The 25,923-nt window shown below is 31.4% G+C and overlaps 4 protein-coding genes across 22 annotated transcripts in view; 2 read left to right on the top strand and 2 right to left on the bottom strand.

Moving 5' to 3' along the window:
- Positions 1 to 183: 183 nt before the first annotated feature.
- On the bottom strand, positions 184 to 6,727 carry LOC127063661 (protein henna). 4 transcript variants are annotated; one of them, XM_050993680.1, is made up of 10 exons: positions 6,455 to 6,720; positions 6,152 to 6,204; positions 5,602 to 6,038; positions 2,500 to 2,628; positions 2,214 to 2,365; positions 1,886 to 2,068; positions 1,513 to 1,709; positions 1,130 to 1,392; positions 751 to 980; positions 184 to 515 (listed from the first exon to the last, which is right to left on the bottom strand). In XM_050993680.1, the coding sequence occupies exons 5-10, from the start codon at positions 2,297 to 2,299 to the stop codon at positions 353 to 355; spliced, it is 1,122 nt and encodes a 373-aa protein (XP_050849637.1). In that variant the 5' UTR covers positions 2,300 to 2,365; positions 2,500 to 2,628; positions 5,602 to 6,038; positions 6,152 to 6,204; positions 6,455 to 6,720; the 3' UTR covers positions 184 to 352. The 4 variants fall into 4 exon arrangements, with proteins under 4 accessions (XP_050849637.1, XP_050849618.1, XP_050849627.1 ...); XM_050993661.1 differs by lacking the exons at positions 5,602 to 6,038; positions 6,152 to 6,204; positions 6,455 to 6,720 and adding an exon at positions 3,750 to 4,042; XM_050993670.1 differs by lacking the exons at positions 5,602 to 6,038; positions 6,152 to 6,204; positions 6,455 to 6,720 and adding an exon at positions 2,876 to 3,046.
- Positions 6,728 to 8,741: 2,014 nt separating this feature from the next.
- LOC127063745 (mitochondrial basic amino acids transporter-like) lies at positions 8,742 to 11,683 on the top strand. The gene is made up of 4 exons (XM_050993866.1): positions 8,742 to 9,077; positions 9,539 to 9,781; positions 10,365 to 10,492; positions 10,584 to 11,683. Exons 2-4 carry the CDS (start codon positions 9,748 to 9,750, stop codon positions 11,643 to 11,645), a joined length of 1,224 nt encoding a protein of 407 aa, XP_050849823.1. The 5' UTR covers positions 8,742 to 9,077; positions 9,539 to 9,747; the 3' UTR covers positions 11,646 to 11,683.
- A 787-nt stretch (positions 11,684 to 12,470) lies between these two features.
- LOC127063556 (kelch-like protein 10) lies at positions 12,471 to 17,406 on the top strand. Of its 3 annotated transcripts, none has more exons than XM_050993513.1 (9): positions 12,471 to 12,570; positions 12,706 to 13,029; positions 13,125 to 13,440; positions 13,501 to 13,953; positions 14,078 to 14,247; positions 14,464 to 14,633; positions 14,896 to 15,054; positions 15,139 to 15,343; positions 15,446 to 17,406. In XM_050993513.1, exons 2-9 carry the CDS (start codon positions 12,803 to 12,805, stop codon positions 15,798 to 15,800), a joined length of 2,055 nt encoding a protein of 684 aa, XP_050849470.1. In that variant the 5' UTR covers positions 12,471 to 12,570; positions 12,706 to 12,802; the 3' UTR covers positions 15,801 to 17,406. The 3 variants fall into 3 exon arrangements, with proteins under 3 accessions (XP_050849470.1, XP_050849476.1, XP_050849480.1); XM_050993519.1 differs by having other exon boundaries at positions 12,503 to 12,616; XM_050993523.1 differs by lacking the exon at positions 12,471 to 12,570 and having other exon boundaries at positions 12,810 to 13,016.
- Positions 17,407 to 17,971: 565 nt separating this feature from the next.
- LOC127063676 (protein scalloped) overlaps positions 17,972 to 25,923 on the bottom strand; it is a 163,308-nt gene continuing 155,356 nt past the window's right edge. For 12 of the 14 annotated variants that reach the window (XM_050993768.1, XM_050993791.1, XM_050993747.1 and 9 more), the window contains 4 exons: positions 24,120 to 24,335; positions 23,110 to 23,339; positions 22,684 to 22,918; positions 17,972 to 22,509 (listed from right to left, as the gene is read on the bottom strand). In XM_050993768.1, the coding sequence (XP_050849725.1) occupies positions 22,396 to 22,509; positions 22,684 to 22,918; positions 23,110 to 23,339; positions 24,120 to 24,335 (795 nt within the window). In that variant the 3' untranslated portion in view covers positions 17,972 to 22,395. The remainder of the gene's footprint in view (positions 22,510 to 22,683; positions 22,919 to 23,109; positions 23,340 to 24,119; positions 24,336 to 25,923) is intronic. The other 2 variants (XR_007781447.1, XR_007781457.1) reach the window with 2 other exon arrangements.

The raw sequence follows: 25,923 nt of genomic DNA, 5'->3' as shown, positions 1-25,923 counted from the left end.
ATATATATATATAATGATTTTCTTATATATCTACAAACGTAGGGATTTATGCCATGTACAATAGTTTATTATCGATGTAAAATATAATATTTTACAATCGTTCTGAATGATTGTTCGATGTCATCGCGAATGAAAGGAATGATTGTTTAACGTATTGATCGGAGTAATCAAATACTTTCGATGATATTACGTAACACAAATATGTATGTATGACAGATGTAAATTACGAAATATATGTTTTTTTTTTTGTGATGAACATGTAATAAGTAATACCAAACCCTTCCCATACTCCACCACCAATAACGATATTATGTTTGATAGAAACTACAAAGGACGAAATACCGCGAAATTATTATTCCTTTAATTTCTTCAAAGCGTCCATCAGAATCTGAACTTCTTGATTGACATTATAAATCAGATCCTCTATTTGATGTTTGCTGTCGATTATGCTGATACTCTGGGTGTAAGGATCATATCGGACTCCAAAATTCCTTGGTATGGTTTGTGCAAATTTACTGAAACAAATAAATATTCTTTCGGTGCATTTATTCGAACGAAAGCTAATATGAGATAGAGAGAAAGATAGAGAGAGAAAAAGATAAATAATATCGTGCCATTAAGCAAAAATTATCTGAAGCAAAACACAACTTATTATCATTGATGTAGAATAAAACCTGATTATTTGTTATATATATATATGTGTGTGTGTGTGTGTGTGTGTACGCGGATATATTATTCATTCTTACTTACATCATCTTTTCTTTAGCATCATCAAAGTCTTCTGCAACGAAATATACTGGTTGATATTCCGTTATCGGATATTTTTGTAATGATGTCTTAGCCGGTTCAAAAGGTCGTAACTCTGGCTTTCCACTTAAACAATACTCCAATTCGCCAAAGGACGATAATAAGCCAGCACCGTAAGCTTTCAATTCGCCATTTTGTCGGCATATACCGTATTCCACCGTGAACCAAAAACACTGTAATCATTCATCGATATCGATAAAATCCTCTTACTCAAGTAAGACAATTGATATTTAATTAATTTTTTTCTCTGTTTTTTGTTCACGTAGAATAATTTTAAAAGAAAAACAAAAAAAAAAAGATTTGATCCGTTTAAAAATGTTACCGTAGCTAGTCTTTCGATATATTCGTCAGGTGCACCGAGTGATGCCAAACCAACGACTTGTGAAAATTCTGCGAATGCAGGATCAGCAAAAAGGGGTGCATGACCAAGTATTTCGTGACAGACATCAGGTTCCGGTGTGTATAATGGTTTACTACTGTGTCTGATGTATTGCGTGCTATGAAATACTCTGAAGGCTAAGCCTGCTAAAAAATCACGAGAGGAAAGTAATCCTGCTACTGGACGAAGAGTAAAACCGGTACAATCTAGAGACAAATAGAAAAGAAAAAAAGAGGAAGAAGAAGAAAGAAAAAAAATGATTAATAATTTAACAGTGAACAACTCTTACGCAAATACTTGATAAAACGAATTCTGATATTTCTTACCTTTCAAAAAATTCGATATATCTTCGAGCTGTGGTATATTATCCTCCCTGTATCCACAATTTTCTATTAGAAGTGGAAACACATGATTATGTTCTTTGCAAGCGTATTTTGGATAAAGTTTGGTCAAATTTCGAAAAACTATTCCCCATGTAGCGACTTCCTCTGGCGTGTAATCCACCTTTGGGATAGGTTGGCCGCTAAGAGAAAAGAAGAATTCCATTAACATTTCATTAACATTTCATTAACATAGAAATTATCATCGTCTACGTCACAATGACGCTCGTTTCGATAATATTAATATTGAATGAAGAAAAAGAAATAAAGAAAGACGCGCGATGTCGATAATGCGATTATAAAATCACTGATTTCTCACTGTTTGTAATTATAAGCTAAATCTGCGAAATATTTTCTCCTTTTTCGATAAACAGGATCGGTAAATCCAGGATGATCGCTGTCGAGTTCTGCACCGTAAGAAAGTATCTGATTGGCGAATTTATCGAGATCTCTGATTCTTCTTGGAAACCATGGCACGGTGTCACTATTGTCTTTGTGATTTCTATTAAGAATATTATAACATTTTCGAGTATACAAATTATTTATTTATTCACTTATTTATTCATTAATTATTGATTCATTTATTTATTCATTTATTTATATTATTAATTAATTATCTGTTCTCTTTTACAATAAATCATTCTTACCTAGAAATAACGGAAAAGTATTTGCACTGTACTCGAAGATCTTCGATGACAGAACCAAGATTTAAACTTGGCGCGCATTCTACCATAAATTCGTAGCCATTGACACGACGTGAACTTCTAGATTCTATATGTAGAAGATTTATTTCGTATTTCTACGATTTAACAGATAAAATATAAACTGTTAATAACGATAAAACGATATTTTACTATTTCTATGATGAAACAGATAAAATGTCTAATTAGTAATTTAAATACGATATTTTCGAAGGAACTACTTTCCACTTACGGCGAATAGTTGAAGATATTTTCCTAATGCTCCGACCTTATCGTCCTCCTTAGGCGAAAATATCAAGCATGTACTCTTAGACGAATCTTTACCTTCCTTTATGTAATTCCCACCGTGTATAAGTTTTGGCTGTTAATTGTAACATGTAATAAAAACAAAAAAAGAAATGAAAAAATAAAAAGAAAAACAAGAAAAAAGAGATTATATTATTTATAATTGTAATCATCATCATCATCATTATCGTCATTATTATTATTATTATTATTGTCATTGTTATTGTTATTATTATTATTATTGTTATTATTATTACATTGTTTTTTCTTAAAAATAATGATTTATTTTAATATCATATCTCTTATAATATTTTTTCTCTTACGTTCAACATCGTTAAGAATATACGTTCAATGTCTCGTTCTACGTTGCTATGACTTTTAAACTAGAAACTTATGTCTCTGTTTTATAAGAATGATCGAAGTTTCCCCCACTTCCTTTTATACATATAGAAAAGATTTGAAAATTTGCATAAAACACTATCTTACTTTTACGTTGATATTAATATATAAAAATGAATCGTACAATTGTAATTTTCTTTCGAGTCTAAAAATCAATAGAGATTATTATTGTCATTATTATTATTATTATGATTATTATTATTATCGTTGTTATTATTACTATTAAGATATAATGCCTCTGAAATGGAGGAAAAGTGAAAAGAAAAACAGAATAGGAAAAAAAAAAGAAAATAAACGAGTATGTTTACTGATGTATGAGATTCTGTAACGTAATAAAATTTTGCGTCATTCTCATTGATTATGGCCATCGAAGTCAACACCAAGGTCGATTTCTCTGTTCTCGATATCTTTTTCTGGAATAGAATGTTTTAATAGTAAAAACTTGCAAGTTTTATTTCATTCTTTTAGTAATTGTTTAGAAGGAAATAAGAGAGTGAAGGACTCGATCGTAAAAATGTAATTATAAAAGTTGTATAATAAAAACATACTTCCAACGATAAACCTTATTCGAAATGGTTTAATGTAAGATAGTAAGCGAGTAAGAAGTGTCACTGATTATGCGAAAGAGAAGATGAAAAGAAAAAGAAAAAAATTGCGATCGATAAGTCATTCTTAAGTATTTATTATAAATTCTTGGCGATTAAACGTACGTATAAAATGAAAATTAAAACGGAGAAAAAAGAGAAAGAGAAATAAAGAGAGAGAGAGAGAGAGAGAGAGAAAAATATTTTTTCGAACCTTGTCAAGAGGAGATGAACTCAAAGCGATGTTAGATTCATCATCTTTGTTAACATCCTTCCTAGCAGTATACATTTTTTTTTTACTCTTTTCACGATTTCAATATCGAAATAATTTCGACAATTTGGAAAAAGAAAATGTAAAAAGAAAAAAACTCGAAAGAATTTGTTTTTTATTGTTTTCTCCTGTTTTTTTTTTGTATTATTATTTAGAGTATTAATCGATAAAGAAGTGTTTTTACAAGAGACACGTTCAACGACTCGTATCGTTCGACCGTTAAAGACCAACTGAGGAAGGATCTTAATCGTATAGCGAAGTCCCTGTTACACCAGGTTAAGTCGCGTGCCTCTAAAAATAATTTATTCGATTAGAAATATTTTATATAAGAATAATGCTGCTATCTAAATGATAAAGTGAAAATATAAAGTTGTTTTAAATGAGCGTGAAAGGGTCATGGTGTTATCGCACAGCTCATTACCTCGCCATAATAGACATAATAAAAGAGAAAAGGACATTTTTTTTCTTTTCTCTCTCTCTCTCTCTCTTTCTTTTTTTTTTATTATTATTATACATTTTCAAATTATATAGGTATATTTGTTCTTGTTAATTATTAACAGATGTACTTTTTTCTTTTTTTCTAATTACATTCATAAAACACGTCGAAGACATAGACTTATAGTAAAGTTTGGACAAGGTTAAATATTTTATTATTTTTATGATGTAATTATCATGTAAAATTACAGTTATGTTACGTGTTAAAGATGTCAAATCGATTTATTGCCTTTCGTAGGAAGCATGCGTGACTTCAGCGACATTTTGTATGGATAAAATATGAACTATAAAATGTGAACAAGCATAAGTGGGAAACATTATCTCTACTATGCGTCTATGGTATTAATTTATAAGCTTGTGTAAGTTATACCTCTTTCACATTTTCGAACATAACGATCGGGGACATTAACGATGAGTTAAAATAGATAGTATTAGTAGGCTCGTCATAGAACTCATACTTTTTATTCTCTCACATTTATATTCTTCTTTAATTTATTTCGTGATAAATACGATACAGCACAGATATGCATTTATTTTTAGATATAAATGCATTAAGGATAATAAATATAATTGATATGACAATTAATCAACACTTATATATTAAATATTATTTTTTATAATATAAATATATATGTATCTTTTTTTCTTCTTGTTATTATACATTACTATAATAATAATAAACGTTTTGATTTTTATAAAAATTAATATATGATATACAAGTATACATTAATTATTATCGTTCGATTTTACTAATTATTTTATTGTACTTTAGAAAAAAAAAGAAGAGTGAAAGATTTATAACTCGACTTCATTATAAAACCTGCTTTTATTAAAATAAAATTATGAATCTTATTGAACTTTAGAAAAGAAAAATATGAAACATTAGTACTTGACAAAACGTCTTATTCGCGTGTACGTGACAAAATAGGATCGAAGACGTTTCAATTCTTCAAATTTTTATTTACACTCTCATCCCTCTAAAAGTACATTTTAAAATATTCAAAGCGCAAATAATTATAAACGTCTACCAAAACGAAAAGACCTTATCCTAATCTAATAAGTAAATGATATAAATCAAAAAATAATATAAAAATAAATGATTGTACATTATTACATTATAAAGTGTATATATAAGTATATAAGTATATATAAGTAAATTATTTCATTAAATATAAAAACCAATAAATCATCGTTTAAAAATGTTCTTCTAATAATTAATTACAACCGATCACTCGTGTCGATTTGGATCATTTATTCTCGATATGATTGAACGATCGGAGAGACTTAAAAATTTACTTACTACTTATGAAGTTCTGCGATGGCTCCAAAACACACGTTCATGATTTAAATCGAAATTGAGGATGAATGATTCGTAGCTGATTGTAATTGAGATAAGTCGACATCGATGTTGATTGAGATTCTCTTTAATGACGCACTGACTCTAATATCAATAAATGATAATTATTTTTTAACGGGCGATCACTGAAGTTAATTCGCGAAACTCTATTATCTTTTATAAGGACAGTCTGTGCTGACTGTTAAAAAATCAAAAAACTTTACGAACAAACACTGACTCTAACGACTGCATTGCACACAGTCGATTCACTTGCAAATTCACTTATTGTTTAAATCGCGAATCGCGAACGAACAAACACTGCTTCTATTTCGCGAATTTTTCATTTTTATCTTAGCGATAAAATTACTTCGTTGTTCGTTGTACGCGACTGTAATGAAATACTGAAGCAAAAAAATTTATTAGTATCGATATTATAATATGAAACAATAAATCTATATATCAAATTGTTTAAATAATTCTACAATAATCCAAAGTATGATTTATTTAAACTTACACGTTTGGAAAGAGACTTTCTTCGATGTTTCCTCGTCGGAATCCAAAAGACAACTGTTTGAATAATAGTCAAAGTCAATGAATAGTTCGTTTTTGTTGATGTATACAAACGACAACGGAGCGTCCCAATTTTATTTCTGTTTATATTACTTTGATTTGATATTATATTTAACGCGTGTTTCGAGCTAAGAAACGTTTAAATGAACGTGCTCTCGTTTAAATATTATTTAATTATACTCCGTGCAAGTTTCAAATTGTTTAAATAATTCTACAATAATCGAAAGTATGATTTATTTAAACTTACACGTTTGAAAAGAGATTTTCTTCGATGTTTCCTTCTCGGAATCCAAAAGACAACTGTTTGAATAATAGTCAATGAATAGTTCGTTTTTATTGATGTATACAAGCGACGACCGAGCGTCCCAATTTTATCTCTGTTTATGTTACTTCAATTTGATATTATATTTAACGCGTATTTCGAGCTGAGACGTTTTAAATGAACGTGCTCTCGTTTAAATATTATTTAATTACATTTCTTGCACGTTTCAAGACGTTCAAATAATTCTAAAATAATCGAAAGTATTAATTGTTAAATTTTCACGTTTAGAAATAGAAATAACTGCGATGTTAACTCGTCAAAATCCAAAAGTAAACTAACCTGGTAATTATAAAAGTTAATAGAAAGTTTGAATTTACTGATATTACACGTAGCCAACGACCACGAGATAAAAGTTTTAAAGCATTCAAATTTTATCTTAAGATTATTTTAAGTTTCTCCCGTGTTACGATCTTCTTAATGTTTAAACGAATTATGCTATTGTTCAAATATTAGTTCGGCGTACTTCGTGCACGTTATAAATAGTTGAAATAATTATAAAATTATGGAAAATATTATTCCTGAAATTTTTACATTTAGAAAGAGAGAGTTCCGACATTTACTCGTCGAAATGCAAAAGTAAACTAACTCGTTAACCATCAAAGTCAATCAAAAGTCCGAATTTCTTATTACTGCACGTAGCTAACGAGATAAAAACGATTAAAGTATTGTAATTTTATCTTAAGATTATTTTCTGTTCATCGTGTGTTCCGAATTTCGTTATCGTTATATTTCGTTATCGAAAATATAAGTTATTTAATTTTATTCGCACGGAAAAAGCGATTTTCGATGTTCCCTCATCGGAGTGCATAATAAAACTTTATTAATAATTATCAAAGTTCGATAAAAGTTCGTCATTTTTGATATTGAACGAAAACAAAATATTTCGTGTATAAAATTTAATTCTACTGAGATATTTAATTAAATTATTTTATCTTTAACACGTATTACGAGTCGCGTAATGTTTAAACGAATGTAATATCGTTTAAATATCAGTTTATTGTACTCCGTGTACACCAAAAATTGTTTCAATAATTAGGAAATCAAAATTATAAATTATTAAAGGTCTGCAGTACGGAAAGAATGATTTTCGATGTTTACTCGTCGGAATGCGAGAGAAGACTGGATCGATAAATGTTAAAGTCGCTCAAACGTTTTTTTTTTTTTTTTTTTTTTTTTTTTAATATTAAATGTAGTCTTACGGATGTAGTTCACACGGAGATCGAAATTTAATTGTATTTAAATTTTTAATGAAATTATTTTATATTTAATTCGTGCCATGAGTTATGTAATGTTTAAAAGAATATACATTATTATTTAAACATTAGTTTTTTGTACTCCATTTGAAATATTTATTATTTTTGTACTCCATTTAGATTATTTATTATTAAGATATTAAAATACGATCTTTCCATTAATCATAGCAATTTTTAATCGTCTCTACAGATTATAAAAAATAAATAGATACTTTTTTAATTTATTGAATCAGTTAGGGATCAAACTTATCGACCGAATTCTTTACTCACAATCAATACCATATATATACAAGTGGTGGCATCTTTTAGGAGTTCGTATAATTATTAAACGATTATGAAAAAACGTGTAATGATCGTCAGTAAAGTAGTTGCTTGTTTCAAACACGTTTCTAACAGTGATAAAACGATAGAAATTTTTTTATTCGATTTTAATCTCTTATTCGATTTTTCTTATGGAATTTTAATATTATATCCGTCTCCTTTATCTTTCTTTTTAAAACTTGTAATATCTTCGTAATGTAAAATCACGAGAATTTCTAAATCGAAGAAAAGATAAAGTTAATATTTAAAAGAAAATTTATATTCAATTAATTGTAGCGATACGATACGATATAAAATAAATTCGCGAACGATCTTCGTATAGAATCGTTGCATCGTTCTCGAACTTTCTCATTATCGACATACATATGTTATTATCGAATCTTTTTGATTTTTTTTTTGTTTCTTTCTTTCTTTTTTTTTTCTTTTTTTTATGATAATAACGCGAAGATTCTTATTAAACGAGAAGAAAATATAAATATTTTTCCGTAGATCGTTCGGATCAATGAGGTAGCCGAATGATTCGTTTGCGCCAAAGACGACCTCTTATCTTGAAACGATTGACCTAGGTCTTCCCCCACCAATCTTCTCCACCCCTTCCAGAATAACCACAGTAACATAAAGTACAGCGAATGTTAGTAAAATTTTACTGTTGAATAACTATTGGTATTGGTACGAGAACATTTTGTATCGATAATATGCCGATGATCTTTGGCTCCGAAGAAGACTCCGAAGAAGCCTTTAATGTGATCGGGCTTTTGGTCGAATAGAGTGGATTTATACGTGAATTCGACACATTCGGATAAAATAAATTCGATCATCGTAACTTTTTCATTTACCACGAACAATTTATTATTACACCTACGTTCGATGAGATTTCGAAATATACGAGTTTCCTCGAAACGTGGAAAAAACGAAAGTGAAGTAAAACGAGTCGTGGTGGATTTCGTGGAAATGTAGCTATGACATACCAAGCAGTAAGTCGAATTGTATTATTAATAACAATTAGATAATTATTATACGTAAGTAACAATCATTAATTTATTATGTAATCAATTTGTAAAATAAATCACTCAGATTAGAGCTTTCTAATTCGTCTAATTTAACAACAACAACTATGCGAGTGGCGTTCGTTTTATTTTTATTTTTCTTTCTCATCTTTCCTCCTTTTTTTTTTTTTAAGTCTCTCTCTCTAAAATCATTTTAAATGCTGATCCCAACGATATCACCGGCAATATTCCAACGTAGTTTTTTTAAAAGAAAATAGAAAGAAAATTTTACATGGTTCAAAGATCGTTCGAAAAGGGAGCGAAAGAAAAAACAAAAAAAAAAAAAGACAAGCAACGAATATAATACTTAATCAAGACGAATATTTCATTATTATAATTGGTTACAAAGACCATCGTCAATCAGCCTTTTGTTCGAATTTTTATTTCAGACTCGAGTACAAAGGAGCAGTGATCGATCTTTCATGGATTCCGATTTATTGTATGTGGAAAGTAATCGATACGCAGCTTACAAAATCTTCAATGCATCAATAAAAGGAAAAAATCTGAAATCATTACACTTTAGAAACGGTTTATTCAAAAACGGACATTCCTTTTGGAAGTGGAAAAATCGTGTTAAAGATAACAGGGAACAATTATTATGGCACTCGATTTCGCCGCTGGATGTTTGGGAGGTAATTTCTTATTTTTTAAATTTTTATAAAAAGGAAAAAAGAAAGAGAGAGAGAGAGAGAGAAAGAGAGAGAGAAAGAGAGGGGGAGTTGTATTGCGTCGTTACGTATTGCATACATCTATTAAATTTGAAATCGAAAGAGACAAGAACGTAAGGTCAAAAGAGAAGAAAATTCTTGAAAAAACTTTTCGAAGATAGAAATATTAATGGTACTTACTTACTTGACTTATCGTATAATTTATCACATGACTTCGTTATCGTAGGTCAACTAAAAACGATACGAATATTTAATATATATATATATATATATATATATATATATATATATATATATATATATACACGTATGTATGTATTTATTTTGTATACTAATTTTGGTACTGTTTTACTAATTTTATAATTTTGAATATTTCTTATTCGATTACTAATATAAAGCGTGACAATTTTAATAAATCAAAGGACTTTAAGATAAAATAAATATTTACAATAAACAACTTCACTCGAGACCGATCGATAATATCATAAAGAAATTTTATTAAACCCCTCCTTCTATATACATACTTATAAACGTATCTATGCTTCAGGGTGCGCCGGTATTATGGTGGGATATCCTTTGGATACGGTCAAGGTCCATATGCAAACGCAAGATTATCGAAATCCGAAATACAAAGGCACGTTGCATTGCCTTAGAACATTGATCACAAAGGAATCGGTAAATAATTATTCGAATTAATGAAATATCATTAAGAGACGTATAGGTAAATGAAATGTTTAATCGTTTTTAAACGTGTTCCGTACTTAAGGTATTCGGTCTTTATCGAGGTATGACGTCACCAATGGCAGGAGTAGCCGTCGTTAATGCAATAGTATTCGGTGTGTACGGACAGACACAGAAACATATGTCCGATAAGGATCGTCTCTCTTATCATTTTTTGGCTGGTGCTATAGCCGGTATTGCGCAATCACCTATAAGCAGTCCGATCGAGTTAGCAAAGACCCGTATGCAGTTACAATCGTCAACGAATAAAACAAAATATTCTGGACCAGTGAAATGCTTGAAAGATATTTATAAAAAGGAAGGATATCGTGGTGTATTCAATGGATTGGGTATAACGTTTCTTCGCGAGGTACCAAGCTTCGGCGTTTATTTCTTAACATACGAAATACTTACGCAATCGAAGGAACCAATATCAACGCCACGAATGCTATTAGCTGGTGGATTAGCCGGGACAGCGTCATGGGTAATATCATATCCGTTGGACGTAATCAAATCACGGATACAAGCAGAAACTAATAATCGTTATAACGGGGCCCTTGATTGTTATCGACAATCCGTACGTTCCGAAGGTTACATGTGTCTCTACAGAGGCTTGAACTCAACGATCTTACGTGCATTTCCTACTAACGCGATGACCTTCGCTGTGGTCACTTGGACTTTTAGAATTTTTGGAGAAGAAAATATCGAGACCCCTAAAACCGAGAAAGTCCGATCGACTTATGAATCCTTCGTTGGTAGTTGGATTACGTTTTTAGAGAATGCGAATTTCTTAGGAGAAACCACTTATCCAACTGTAACGAACATGGCTGCTGATTGGATGCTCCGTGATGTATTTCTGGCTTATTATCATCACGATGGTTCAAAAATATTTTCCTCGAAATTCGATACGTTCGATCAACGGCAACGTGATACCCATGAAATTCCGAGAATTCAAACGAGCCATAAGGACGATTCCGAAAATATTAGAATGGAATTTATCGACGGTAACGAGCTTACTATAGACAATAGTTGCAAATTGCAATGTCCGATAAGTGGATCAATGCCGAACGACAGACAGAATAATATTGTTACGATCGAACCCACGTAATTATCGTATATAATAAAGACGTGCGATCATTGTGACGATATTATGATTTAGAAATTATGATTATATTTCATAATATAAAGTACAAAAGGATGTTCACGTTGTTTAACGTGAACTTCGATATATATATATATATGTGTGTGTGTGTCGTATATATACATGTACGATGTATATGTAATATGTACATATATACATATATATCGTATATCGTTATTGTAAAATATAATTCAGTTATTTAGTTGTGTAACGTTATTTAGTTTTAAACGGATAAATCTATATTGTATATAACCGATGTTTCATTGTATAAACGGCGTGATCGTCGTTAATTTAAATTGTTCAATCAAAATTATCGCACGTATATGTATCGTATATTCTAACGTCATTTTCTTATAACGCGAGGCCTTCTAGAACAACGTGAAACTTTCTGTAAACATGGTTCTCATTTGTCAAGTGACAGTCCTTGACTAAGCGGCGGACATGTAAGACCTATGTCATAGCCAGAGCCGACATTTATTCGCTTTTGAAAACACACTAAATAGTTTGTATCCATTTGCCAAGCCGACCACATCCCTACCCCCAATACACCACCCCACTACAAGTTCGAACCCTTTCAAGTTTCTCCTTAATCATTGTGACCGGTCTTCTCGTCCGTCCGTGCACGTGTGTCAAAAAAAAAAAAAAAAGAAAAAAAAGAAAAAAAAAAGAAAAAAAACTTCTAACAAAATTGTAGACCGTATGAATCGCATCGGTGACGAAAAATCATACCTTGTCCGAACTAATCACATATCCATAGTTCACCGTTTGTGACGCTAATCACGTTTACTTATCAAAATCGATAAGTTACAAGTCGACGTGCCAACAAAATTGAAATTCAAAGTTCTAACCTCTCTTAAGAAGAAAACAATTATTTTCAATCAATTTCGATGAAGTGAGTAGATTAGAAATATCATTTTCATATTAAATCTCAAGCGAAGGTACTTTTTTTGTTTCCTCTTACATTAACATAACGAGACGATTTTTATTGGATATTATATCAGACGATCATTATTTTTCACTTATGTAGAATCTTTACGATCGAAGTCACACCTTCGACCTGAATCAATCGCCGTTGATCGATCATCGAGGACTCCCGTGACACTGATATTTAACGAATATCTGATATGGACGTGGATATGAGCGATAGCAATGCCACCAACGAAGAATGTAACACGAATACCCAACGATTGATCGCCGAAAGTGGTGGTCGATGTATGAGTACTCAAGCGATGCAATCGCTTTACGATTTTCGTCAGAATAATCTATTATGCGACGCCGTATTGAGATTAGAAGATGGCGGAGTATTTCCAATACACCGTGCGATCCTGTCCGCTTGCAGTACGTATTTCAGGTCAGAAATGGACAATGGCAGTTGTCATTTGGATTCATGTCACGAATAGATTCGTCGTATTACGATTGTCGAATTTGTAAAAACTTTTATTGCAGAGCACTATTCACAACCACATTACACTCTCGAGAAAAGACCGATATACTTTTGCCAGGTGTTACCAGCGAGATGATGAATTTGTTATTGGAATATGCTTATCTTCGTTCGCTGGACGTTAATCGAGATAACGTTTGCGAGTTATTGGTTACGGCCGATTATTTAAGTATTCTCGGTGTCCTTGAGATTTGTTGCGAATTCCTTCGACAAAATTTAGCACCGGAGAATTGTATCGGTATAATGAGATTCGCCCGGGAACACTTTTGCAAGGGTTTGGAAAACGATGCATATCGTTACGTCATGAGACATTTCGTTCAGGTACGAACGATCGAAGAAACTTTATAAAAGCTCTTTCCTAAACGTATATCTTCGGCTCAGGTAGCTCAGAAAAGCAATGAGATACTTGATTTACCGATCGAAGAGCTCTCGAGATTGATAGGCGCCGACGAGTTAAACGTAAAGAGCGAAGAGACGGTATGGGAGCTTGTACTTAAATGGATCAATCACGATCCAGATGCTAGAAAGGGTCACATAGTCGAGTTGATGCAAAACATACGTTTGGGCCTTTTGAACACGCAATTCTTTTTGGAGAACGTTAAGGATCATTCATACGTCGTTGGAAACGATGCCTGTCGACCGATCATCATAGAGACGCTCAAGTTTTTATACGACTTGGAAATGATCACGCAAAAGGACGGAGAAATTCCAACGCCAGAAATAGCACGTCCGAGAGTTCCGCATGAAATTCTTTTCGCGATAGGCGGATGGAGCGGCGGAAATGCTACGAATTTTATCGAAACTTATGACACCAGGGCGGATCGTTGGGTCAAGGTAATATCTTGGAAATATTATTTAAAAAGTTACTTCGATTACATTCGTTATCATCATTATCGTCATCGTCGTCGTCGTCGTCGTCGTCATCGTCGTCATCGTTTCGTCGTTGATTCGTTCAAAGGTCGAAGAAGTAGATCCAAGTGGTCCACGAGCTTATCACGGAACCGCGGTAGTCGGTTTCAATATATACGTGATCGGTGGTTTCAACGGTTTGGATTATTTCAACAGCTGTCGTTGCTTCAATGCAGTGACCAAAGTCTGGCGAGAGGTTGCACCCATGAATGCCAGAAGGTCGACTATATTTCAGGGGGAGCTAGTCGCTAACTCGTAACCGATCTCTTCCCTATCATTTTTCATCGATCGTCATCGATAAGACATTTTTTTCTGCTTCTTTGATATCACTAGAAGGATTTGCTATTCGAGTCGAGCGACTAGCCCCCCGATTTAAATGTGACTTATTCAGCGATAATAGCTTCTATCAGATTCATTTCATTCGTCGATCCGCAGATGTTATGTCAGCGTGGCTGTATTGAACGATTTGGTTTATGCTATGGGTGGATACGATGGATACCATAGACAGAATACCGCCGAACGATATAATTATCGAACGAATCAATGGTCCTTGATCGCGCCGATGAACGTTCAGAGATCTGACGCAAGTGCGACTACTTTGAACGGTATTCTTTAACGTTCTACATTTTTTATTATTTCTCCCTTTTTTTTTTTCTTTTTTTCTGTTGTATAAACAAAATAACTTTCTTCCCGTACGAGGAGAGTTCCCGTAAGCAAATAAAAGAAAAAGAAAGAAACAGATCATATTTAATAAATTTATAATAAATTATCAAATTATGTGAAACGAGTTGACAGGTTCAACGGACAAGGAAGAAAAAAATGATAGGATTATTCGAATCGTTGCTAATCAATTATTCTACGATACAGACAAAATCTACATTACCGGTGGTTTCAATGGACACGAGTGTATCAATTCGGCTGAAGTTTATGATCCAGAAACGAATCAATGGACGATGATCGCTGCAATGAGATCTCGTAGAAGCGGAGTATCCTGTATAGCTTATCACGGCTATGTTTACGTTATAGGTATGTTTTACGATTGATCGTAAATGAATTATCAAATCGTTTGCCGTAAGAAATAATCGAGGATTTATTTATTATTTAATCTAGGGGGTTTCAATGGGATATCGAGAATGTGTACCGGCGAAAAATATAATCCTACTACTAACACTTGGAGTCCTATACCAGACATGTACAATCCTCGTAGTAATTTTGCCATTGAAGTTATCGATGACATGATTTTTTCAATCGGTGGATATAACGGTGTAACAACGATTTATCAGGTTGAGTGTTACGACGAAAAAACCAACGAGTGGTAAGACGATTGTCGTAGAACAAGATTATTCAAAGAAAAAAAAAAAAGAAAGGAAAAGAAATATTCTAATTTTTATTAACGTGAACGTATATTATAACGCAGGTATGAAGCTACCGACATGAACATATATCGATCAGCTTTGTCCGTATGCGTTATTATGGGATTACCAAATGTTTACGATTACATTCATAAACATCGTGAAAGACTGATGGAAGAAAAACGACAAAAATTATTGGCCCTAGAAGTTCATCGTACTCAGCATCAACAGCAACAGCAACAACAGCAACAACAGCAACAACAGCAACAACAGCAGCAGCAGCAACAACAACAACAACAACAACAACAACAGCACGAGCATATACATCAACAGAATCAACAGATGCTACTTAATATACCATCGCCACCACCGATGCCACAAAACAATGATGAAAATAATAACAGTCGATCGAACGAATGAAACAGATTGGTGGATTCATCATCAGCAATGATAAATTAACACGATTGGACGGACCGATAATGATAACTACCGAATGAAACATGCCTGAGTGATCCTATTATCTGAAAAAGGAAAAAAAGAAAAAAAAACGAAAAAAAGGGGGGACCGAAATTTTTGGGGATTAATTTTTCGACGCGCATCGAGATTTTAGAAAAAAGGGTAACATTTGATATCACATTTTTTTGGAAATACCACTTATATTCTTCTTATCTTTGATAGATATAATAGTCTTTATTATCTCTTTTTTTGATAAATTTATATTTCTTTCTATTAATTACATTTACAATTTTATATAGAAGTATTTACAATGGAAATTCATGCGATTTCATTTATTTTCTTCTATACGAAAGAAATTTTGTCTCTGTTGAATTTTTATATATATATATATATTTTTTTTTGCTATATTATGAATATTATTTATTGTAAGTGACTGACGAAACAATGATTATTTATGCTATCTAAAAAATGTTAGAAACGGGTGGGTATACGGGATTAGAGACATATTCAAAAATATGAAAGGATTAGCTACAAATTGTGTCCATTATCAACGTCAAAAAAAAATTTTGGCGCTAACGTAAACAAAAAAAAATTCAAAAGTTAAATAAATAAAAAGTTAATATATTTATTCAGACTCATATATATATATATATATATATATATATATATAAATATATACATACATATACATATGTATATATGTGTGTATATATATAAAAGTGAACATGTGTTATTATATTTAAAAGAGGGAAAAAAAAATAACAAAGAAAAAAAGGAAAATGGTTAGAAATCGCGAACGATCACAAGAGAGAAAAAAAAACCATAGCGATTTATAATCGAGCAATATAACAACCTTTTTTTATATCAATTATTTATTTTTTCCATACAAATTATAAACATGTTTTTCAAATACTGTACATATACTGAGTTCTATTATATTTTTAAACCTCTAATTTAATGATATATCATTTCATTTATTTCCTTTACTCGTTAAACCAACTACTTTGATCCTCATTTCGTTTCATTTATGATAATATAATATACAGGTAGATTTTGTTTCCTTCAACCAATATTCTTAATCATTTTCATAATCAAGCTCAAATTCTTTGATATGGCAGTTCCAGGATATGAGTTATAATGTCACAAATTTCAATTGAGTTATTTAATTTCACGATAAAATTGTCGAATTAAAAATCTACAAATTTTCTCTAGACAGATTGTAGATTTTGATATAAGAACATAGTCAATATTTTCTTAGAGACGATAAAGCGCGCGCGCGCAAACACACACAGAAAAAAAAAAGAAAAAGAAAGACGAATATAATTTAACAGAGAACAAATAACAAAATTAATGTTAAAACTCTTGAACAGATTCGTGGATACAATCAAAATTGATCGGATCGATGGTATAACAATTCTTATTCTCAAAAATTATATCGAACGCATGCCGTTGTCGCAAAAAGAAAAGGAGGAGTAGAAGAAAAAAAAAAAATCATTTCTCAGATAATACATAAAGTCGTTCAATATTTAAAGAAACAAACAAAAAAGAAAGAAAGAAAGAAAGAAAGAAAGAAAAGAACAAAAATTGCTCCGTGAAAATATTGACCGGGGAATTTAGATTTGAATTTCAATCTAATATATATGTTTGCGATGGAACTGTATTCATAATTTATTACAAACAAGTCACATATTCTTTTTTTTTTTCTTTTTTTTTCCACTCTCGCAGGAGTACGTGTTACAATACATAAACGTAATCTCTGGAACTTGAACAATTTTTCTGATGGTCTTTACGTAAGTATGTACAAAGATATTCAACAAGATTGTGTGTGCCATTGAACGTATCATGTATTGTGTGTACAGTGCGAGTTTTCTTCATTCCACTTAATCTACTTCTGCGTTTGTATCTTTGTCGTTTCTCGATTTTCGATATCATCAATATAGAGTGAGAGAGTACTATTTTCTATCTTCACAGAAGACATAGATAAATATATATTTTCATAATCTTTTCTTATAAATGTAATTCGCTTACTTTAAAATCATTATTCATTAATGTTAATAATATTAGTGTGTGTCGGTGCTTCTTTTTTTTTCCCTTTTTCAATTTTCATATACTGCTCTGATTTAATTTTTCTCTGGTTTTCTTTTTTTTTTTCCTTTTTTTTTTTTGAGTACTAAAGAGAAACTTATATACGAAAAAGATGTTTTTGTGAGTATCCTCCAAAAGACATCGCGCAGTTTTGAAAGAAATGTTTCTTAACATGTTCGTTTTTGAGTCCGTTACTTCTTTTTTTTTTTTTTTCTTTTCCCTTTTATTTAATACGTTCATTACGTTCGACTGTAATCTTTAAGACACGATCTTCTTACTAAAAAAAAAATAAAAAATAAAAAAGAAACAAAGCAAGTACACTTAAATGTAAATGTAATTTTCTTTTTGGAAAAGTAATGAAACAATTTTTATTTACTTAATCGATAATACATAAAGATTCTATATATATATATATATATATATATATATATATATATATCTTCAGTCAAAAATATGGTAACTATTGACACAATTATTGAAAATAATTAGTCGGAATAAAAACAAATTAAAAAAAAAAAAATCTATAAAAACAACATCGTTTGTTAATTCGTCAACTTAATCGTGTCTTTCAAAGATTACAATTGCATATATTTAGATTTTGCCAATCGCAAAAAAAAAAAGAAATTTAATGAAATAATAATAATTAATAAAATAGATAAAATCAATGTTTACGATTGATTACAATAGTAATTAAAAAAAAAAAAAAAAAAAAAGAAGAAGAAGAAATATAACAATAAGTAAAAAATATGAAAGCTGCCAGTTTCTGAACGAAGAAAAAAAAATAAACACATATGCGTCATATTGAGTAAATATATAAGTTCCTTTCTTATAACCAGTCAATCACAAAAAAAAAATATTCTCATTTCTCACCCTGAATAAAACGCGACATATTATTTCTGACTAAAAGAGAGATCAAAATACATTGCCACTTGTTCCATAAAAATTAATTAAAGCGAGAATACAATAAGTAAATTAATGCTTCCTTAAAGTATGTATACAACATGATTTCTGTAATGTTAGCGTTCACTGCTTCCTCAGTAGGCAAGTTCTGTTTGGGAACACACAATTGATCGGATTAAAAAGAGTACGTGAAGAATATCTCTCGTATATACATACATATATATATATATATATATATATATATATATATATATATATATATAAATTGCACGAGAGAGACGAGATTAGATAAAAATGATCGTAAAAGATGGTCCTCTACCCTTTTTTTTTTAAAGTGCCACTGCATGAATATAGATATATATGTATACATATACATATACATATACATACATACATACATATATATATATATATATATATATATATATATATCTGAGAGTTTCGAATATATATATAAAAAAGAAAAAAAAAAAAAAGAAAAAAAAGAACATTTGCATGGTCCATAAGTGAATTGTATAAATTATAAGACGTTAAGTACGAAGCTTGATCAAACAAGGCATTGTTTCTCGATTTATCCATGTTCATATAACAATTCATTCGCCGCGAAACATTTAAAAAACAAAAAAGAAAATAAAAAAAAAAGAACGTTCAACCAAATAAATCTCGCATATTTATTTTATAATAATTATTATTATATATAAAAAAAAAAAAAATCTAATCACACGCGTACGATACCGTTTATTCTTGTACCACGTATTTGATACTTCATTTGATAAGATCTAAAGAAGAAAGAAAACCACGTTTCAAGGTCAAGTCTTCGAAATAAAAGACAGAAAAAAGAAAGAAAGAAAGAAAGAAAGAAAGAAAGAAAGAAAGAAAGAAAGAAAGAAAGAAAGAAAGAAAGAAAGAAAGAAAGAAAGAAGGAAAGAAAGAAAGAGAAATTAATTATTTTCTATTATTTGTTTTAAAAATATCATGGTGGGTGTGGGTGGAGGGTGGCCTTTTCAATCAAGTGTTAAGGGTACAAAACCTACAGACACATGAATTCGTAATCATAATAGAAAGATCAAACAAAGTATGCTAAGTAAGAAAGTCATTCTTCTGTAAGAACTATAGAAAAAAGAAAAAGAAAAAAAAAAGAAAAAAAAAGAAAGAAAAAGATAAACAAAAAAAACAAAAAAAAAAGAAAGTATCTTAGAGTAAAAAGTAAAGTGATTACAAGAAATACAAACACATCCCTCTAACCTAAGTGTCGCTGCCTATTATATTGGGTGGGTATGCACCATAGCAAGCGTGCATATAATTAAACGTTTCGATTTTAAAAATCATTAAGAACTATTATACTATTATCGATCTTTCTCATTCTTCTCTCTATATATATATATATAATATTAAAAATAATAAAAGAGCCATGCAGAGCGCATGAACTCTCTTAACGTTGGTTATAGTATATAACTAAAAAACAGTTCTCTCTATGATAAAGCTTAACAAAAGAAAAAAGAAAGAAAAAAAAAAAAAAGAAAAAAGAAAGATTAGAAGAAAGAAAAAAAGGTAAAAGAAAAAAAAAGAGGAAAGAAAAAAGAACAGGTGTAAAATGTGCAATTACTTTATACTGCTCTCTTGACCTTGTGTTTACTCTCGACTGATAAAAAAAAAAAAAAGAAGAAGAGAAAAAAAAAGAAAGAAAGAAGAGTAGACAAGAAAGGGCAAAAAAAAAGAAAAGAAAAGGAAAGAAAAAAGAAAAAGAAAAAGAAAGATAAAGGGTTAATTAAGAAATCATGAAATCCGAGAAACTTAAGCGATCATAATGGCATACGTTTCGGTGTTAAACCTCCATATCGTTTTAAAAATTGGAAATCACTTAGATAACTTTATACACGATCATTTTTTCATAACAATGTAAATCGTAATTGATTACGTTAATATTTAACATATATACTCTTATATATATATGTATTATATGTATATCTGTGTGTGGATGTCTTGTCTGATCTATCGTCTAATTTTAATAATAAAACTATATAATACTAAAAATTATGATGGGGGTACCATGCCTTTCCGAGATCAGAGTCTGTTTCGTCGTTCCTAGTAGTCACTTTATTTGCCCGATCCTAATATATTTTTTCTCTCTCTCTCTCTCTCTCTCTCTCTCTTTCTCTCTTGCTCTCCATTTTTTTTCATTTCATATCAAATTTATTGTCAATTTTATAACTTAACGTTTATTGTATCCGCCCCTTTTACTAAAAAATTCGTATGTCGAACTGAACGTGCCGACGGATCGAAGACGTATTCACAAAATATATATATATGCATGTGTATATATATATATATATATTTATATTATTATAACTATCTTTTCCCCCTCCCTCCCCACATTTAAACATTTACACTTCCGGAAATTTCTTCCATAAAAGTTGTACCTGTTAAACAGGTAAAAAAAAAAAAAAAGAGTTTCTCTCTTTTCTTTTTTTTTCTTCTTCTTTTTTTTTATGTATATATATATATATACGGAGAATCACGGTCCCAATAATTAATAAGAAAGTTTGAACTTTGAATCAAACTCAAGCTCGGGCTGGCCAGTACTTCGGTGTCTGTATTTCGAAATTCTTCTCTCTCTCTCTCGCTCTCTCTCTCTCTCTCTCTCTCTCTCTCTCTCTCTCGCTCTCTCGCTCTCTCTCTCTCTCTCTCTCTCTCTCTCTCTATCTTTAAGAAGTTCCACTGACAATGATTCCAAATACTGCACATCTCAAGAATGCAAAGATTATATAACGATGTCTAATCGAACGATATCGAGTTTAATCCCGAATAAAAGTTCGTAACAAAGTTATTACGAATAAAAGTAAGATGACATCGGTAGAAGAGCTTTTTCATTTAATTTCCGACGAAAAACAATATTCTCATTAAAATTTTTTTTTCTTTTTTTTTTTATATATATATACGACGATATGCTCGAAATAACGTACCGTTAATTTTCTTCGAGTCAAACGATACGAACGAATTTTGTCCACATTTTCGTCGATAATACTGTCACGGTGAAAAGGATTATCACCGTTATATCGATAAAAAGAACATTGTCGATAGAATTTCTTTTTCTCGAGTGCGGAAGTGAAAATATTTGTGTAGTAACTGTACGTATCTTCGTGTATGTGTGAGTGTTGTGTATATATGTATTGTACGTACGTGCGCGTGTTTCGTGTACGTGCTTGTGTATGTGTATACATGTATATGTATGTATATGTTTATCTATATATATATATGTATATATATATGTATATGTATATGTATATGTATGTGATGTGTATCTGTATATGTACGTGTGTATATATATGTATACATATTTATATATATATATATATATATATATATATATATATATATATATATATATATATATAGTACGTACGAACAATGAGTCTACATCTCATTGTGTTCTCATATTCGTGTTTCTCCTCGCGCGTGTGATTTTATGTATTCAGTGTATTTTTAGTGTATATACGCGTACGGATGATTCTTTTTATGTGATGGTAGGCACTGATGGGGGTAGATGGCTGCATGGCGAGCAGGTTCGAGCAGGTTAGTCCTTGACCAATCTGTATATGTGATGTTGGGCACCGTGCTCGGACGTCGACACTTCGAACACATACGCTGTACACAATAACGTTTCCTGCGTATCCCTGTTCGTTACAACCTAAACAAGAAGAGAAATAAGAAATAATAATAATGACGACGATGACGACGACGACGACGACGACGACGGTGACGTAATAATAATCCAAAGAGAATTACCAAGAAATTTATTCTTCGATTTCTCGTTTACAAACAAAATGGAGAAGGGAAAAAATAAAGAAAACCAGGAACTTACCTGAAGGATGGTGAAGTTTTCGAGAACGCTGTTCATCATGTACTTCTCTGGCAGGTGCTTCAACTTGTGGATGAAGTTAATCATATATTCGCACATTGGTGAACGGCTGATACGATAGACGAACCTGCCATTTTCGAACCTGGCGTACTCCGTCTCCACCTTTTCCACCACCTGTTTCCCAAAGGAGCAGACTTTCGTCGAACACGTTATCGTCATGTTCTCGTTGCTCTCGTACCTGTAGAAAGAGGAAGAAAAAAGAGAAAGAAAGAGAGAGAGAGAGAGAGAAAGAGATAGAGAGAGAGAAGAAAGAAAAAAAAATTATTCGGTATTAATTATTGAATTAACGAGAAGAATATTAAAACGTTTCTCGTATCGTTAAAAAAAAAAAAGAAGAAGAAGAAAGAAAGAAAAAAATGAGGAACTTACTGGCTCGTCACGCCATAGAAGGCTCCAGTTTCGTCTTGAATATTGGTATTGAGATCGGCCCAGAATTTAACAAGGAAAAAGGCAGCCTGCGGTCCCTTATCGTAAAGTTCCTTCAAACCACCCTTCTTCTCCGGGAATTTGTCGTATATTTGCCTTACGTCGACAGCTTCGAGCAATGGATCGGCATAGGTCGCTGATCCTCCTATGTGGACGAACAGATGCTTGTGGTACTGTAAGAAAAGAGAGAAAGAAAAAAAAGAAGTGTAAAATCCGACAATTTTCATTCCTGATTGCTCTTAAAGCAATCAACGAATTTCTTTCGATTATTCGAACCACTGTACTCTTCCATATCGATCGATCGATTATTACGAGTCTTTCCAAGTGTGTCCTCACATCGATTATCGGAACAGCTTGCACCTTCTTGCCCGGATGTCGTCCAATCAAAGATTTTCTAAAATCAATCTCGCTACGTTAATCTAAGCCCCCTAAAGATTTATTCATCTTCGACAAGTCGCTGATAACCGGCTCCTGGTCCTGGGAGATTCGCCCAAACGAAATACGATTTTTTTTTAATTCTACGATATTAAGACATTTGGAAATTTTTCAAGATTTCACCAACAATGTTTCACCATTAATCTATTAATATTAATATTATTAATATTCGTCGCTATTGTTACTACTACTACTACTACTACTATTACTATTACTACTACTACTACTAATACTACTACTACTACTACTACTATTACTATTACTACATTACCATTAGTACTAATTTACTAAGATTTTATCTTACTTGTCCTTTATTATATATTATTATTCTAACGGAATCGTTATTTTTTTTTAATTTATCTTTTCTTTTCTTTTCTTTTCTTTAATATTCTTCTTAAATAAGATAGTAAGATTATTTTAAAGCGTCGGCTCTTTTCGTGCCCTTAAGAAAGAAAATGAAAAAAACCCCTACTTCTACTGTAATCAATCATTTCTTTTGTTTTATTTCATTCACTTACAATGTCCTGATCTCTTTGTTGATCCATATATGCCGAGAACTCGACCAGCCTGAGCTTGTGAGTCGCAATTGCTCGTCCTTCCCAAGGTGGTGGAGGCTGTGCCTGTACCATGTCGCCGCTCGAGACCGCCGTCGCCGGTTTACCGGTGTACGCAGGTTGTGGAAACGGCTTGACATCCTGGGACGTTCCTGGCTGCAAACCTGGCTGCCAGAATTGCTGAAATGACGATAGAATTATTATCATCTTACGTTTTACTTCACAGACACCTATAAAAGTTTCTTTCTTTCTTTATCTTTTTCTTTTTCTTTTTTTTTTGTTTCAATTAAAGTGCTCCATTTTCCTTTTTTTTTTTTTTCTTTCGTTCGATCTCTGATTGACCAAAGCATCGAGATGTCTTCCGAGCGTGAATATATACAGTGATCGTTATTAATACAACGGAGATCTGATTGTCGGAAGAGATCTTTCGCTTAATTCTTTTTCGCGAGCCATCGAGCTCTCGGGATCTAGAACGATCGCGATTGCTTGATTAAGATCGAAAAGAGTATTGGGAAAAAAAAATAAAAAGTGGAAATGAAGAAAAAGAAGAAAGAAAAAAAGAGAGAAAAGAAAGAAAACGAAGATGAGCGAACACAAATGAATGGTAGGTATGATGATGATAACAGTTAAGTGGTGGTATTACATGTAATGAGAAATGAAACGAAGAGAAAGAGAGTCAAAGAGAAAGAGAGAGAGAGAGAGAGAGAGGAAGAGAGACATAGAGATAGAGTGAAAGAGAGAGAGAGAAAGAATGAGAGAGATAGTGTAAGACAGTTTGTAAGCCACAATCACCGACGATGCTCGCGTCGAAGACTCTCGATACATTTTTGCCTAATTTTTTTGTTATATTTTTTATTAAAAAATTCTAAAAATTCTTACAAAAGAATATACGTGTATATATATATATATATATATATATATATATATATATATATATATATATATTTAAAATATATATCAAGAGTCTCGCGTGAACTTGCGGTCAATTCCACAACGATATTCATACCAATGAGTAAGTTTTAATGCAAACGTATACAACAGGTAGGTAGGTAGGTAGGTAGGTAGGTAGGTAGGTAGATATGTACCCTTGTGCTCGTATGCGTGTGATTCGCGTGTGAGTGTATGCCCAGGTAATACATATATATGTACAAGATAAGAGCGACGGACAAATTCAACAATACACAACAAGGACCCCCCAGGGGCGAGCAGCAGAGAGAGGAGTTTCGTCCTGCCACGAGGGTGGTTTATTCCCTCGTCGTACAAGCTTCGTCGAGAAAATGAATTAAGAAACAACGTGAAAAATAAAAAAAAAAGAAAAAAAAAAAGAAAAGAAAAAAGAAAAGAGAAACAAATAAAATAGAGAAAATTTGTTGGTTCTACGATATCCTACGTCATCGTTATCGTCATCGTCGAGATATTTTTTAATCATCGAATTTGTCGATAAATAATGTCGGAATTTGTAGCAGTTTATAAATAATACTCTATAGTAATTTTGCTTTGTTTGTTTGGAAGTGTTCGTAAATAATTTTATAAGGTAAATTTATATAGCGTTATTGTATGTTGAAAATGGTTTTGTATTTTATATCTAAATGGATAACACTATGTAGTATATTTTTTTCTTTTTTTCATTTAAAAATTGTTGATATTCTATATCGTAATGAATAACGTTATATAGTATCGTTTTATATTGAAAATTGTTGATATTTTATACAAAAATGGATAACACTATGGAGCATTCTTCTTTGTTGAAAACTCGTGGAAAATATTT

The sequence above is a fragment of the Vespula vulgaris genome, chromosome 1, assembly GCF_905475345.1.
Source record: "Vespula vulgaris chromosome 1, iyVesVulg1.1, whole genome shotgun sequence".
Lineage (NCBI taxonomy): Eukaryota > Metazoa > Arthropoda > Insecta > Hymenoptera > Vespidae > Vespula > Vespula vulgaris.
This window is presented reverse-complemented; position numbering and strand designations above follow the sequence as displayed.

Coding starts and splice junctions, on each gene's coding strand:
- LOC127063661 (XM_050993661.1), bottom strand. CDS start 3,824: ATGTATACTGCTAGGAAGGATGTTAACAAAGATGATGAATCTAACATC. Junction 2,629..3,749: donor GTTCATCTCCTCTTGACAAG/GTTCGAAAAAAT, acceptor TACAATTAACAG/CCAAAACTTATACACGGTGG. Junction 2,366..2,499: donor AATATCTTCAACTATTCGCC/GTAAGTGGAAAG, acceptor GTTAAATCGTAG/AAATACGAAATAAATCTTCT.
- LOC127063556 (XM_050993513.1), top strand. CDS start 12,803: ATGGACGTGGATATGAGCGATAGCAATGCCACCAACGAAGAATGTAAC. Junction 14,634..14,895: donor AAGTGCGACTACTTTGAACG/GTATTCTTTAAC, acceptor TCTACGATACAG/ACAAAATCTACATTACCGGT. Junction 15,344..15,445: donor GACGAAAAAACCAACGAGTG/GTAAGACGATTG, acceptor ATTATAACGCAG/GTATGAAGCTACCGACATGA.
- LOC127063745 (XM_050993866.1), top strand. CDS start 9,748: ATGGCACTCGATTTCGCCGCTGGATGTTTGGGAG. Junction 9,782..10,364: donor CGCCGCTGGATGTTTGGGAG/GTAATTTCTTAT, acceptor TCTATGCTTCAG/GGTGCGCCGGTATTATGGTG. Junction 10,493..10,583: donor CATTGATCACAAAGGAATCG/GTAAATAATTAT, acceptor TCCGTACTTAAG/GTATTCGGTCTTTATCGAGG.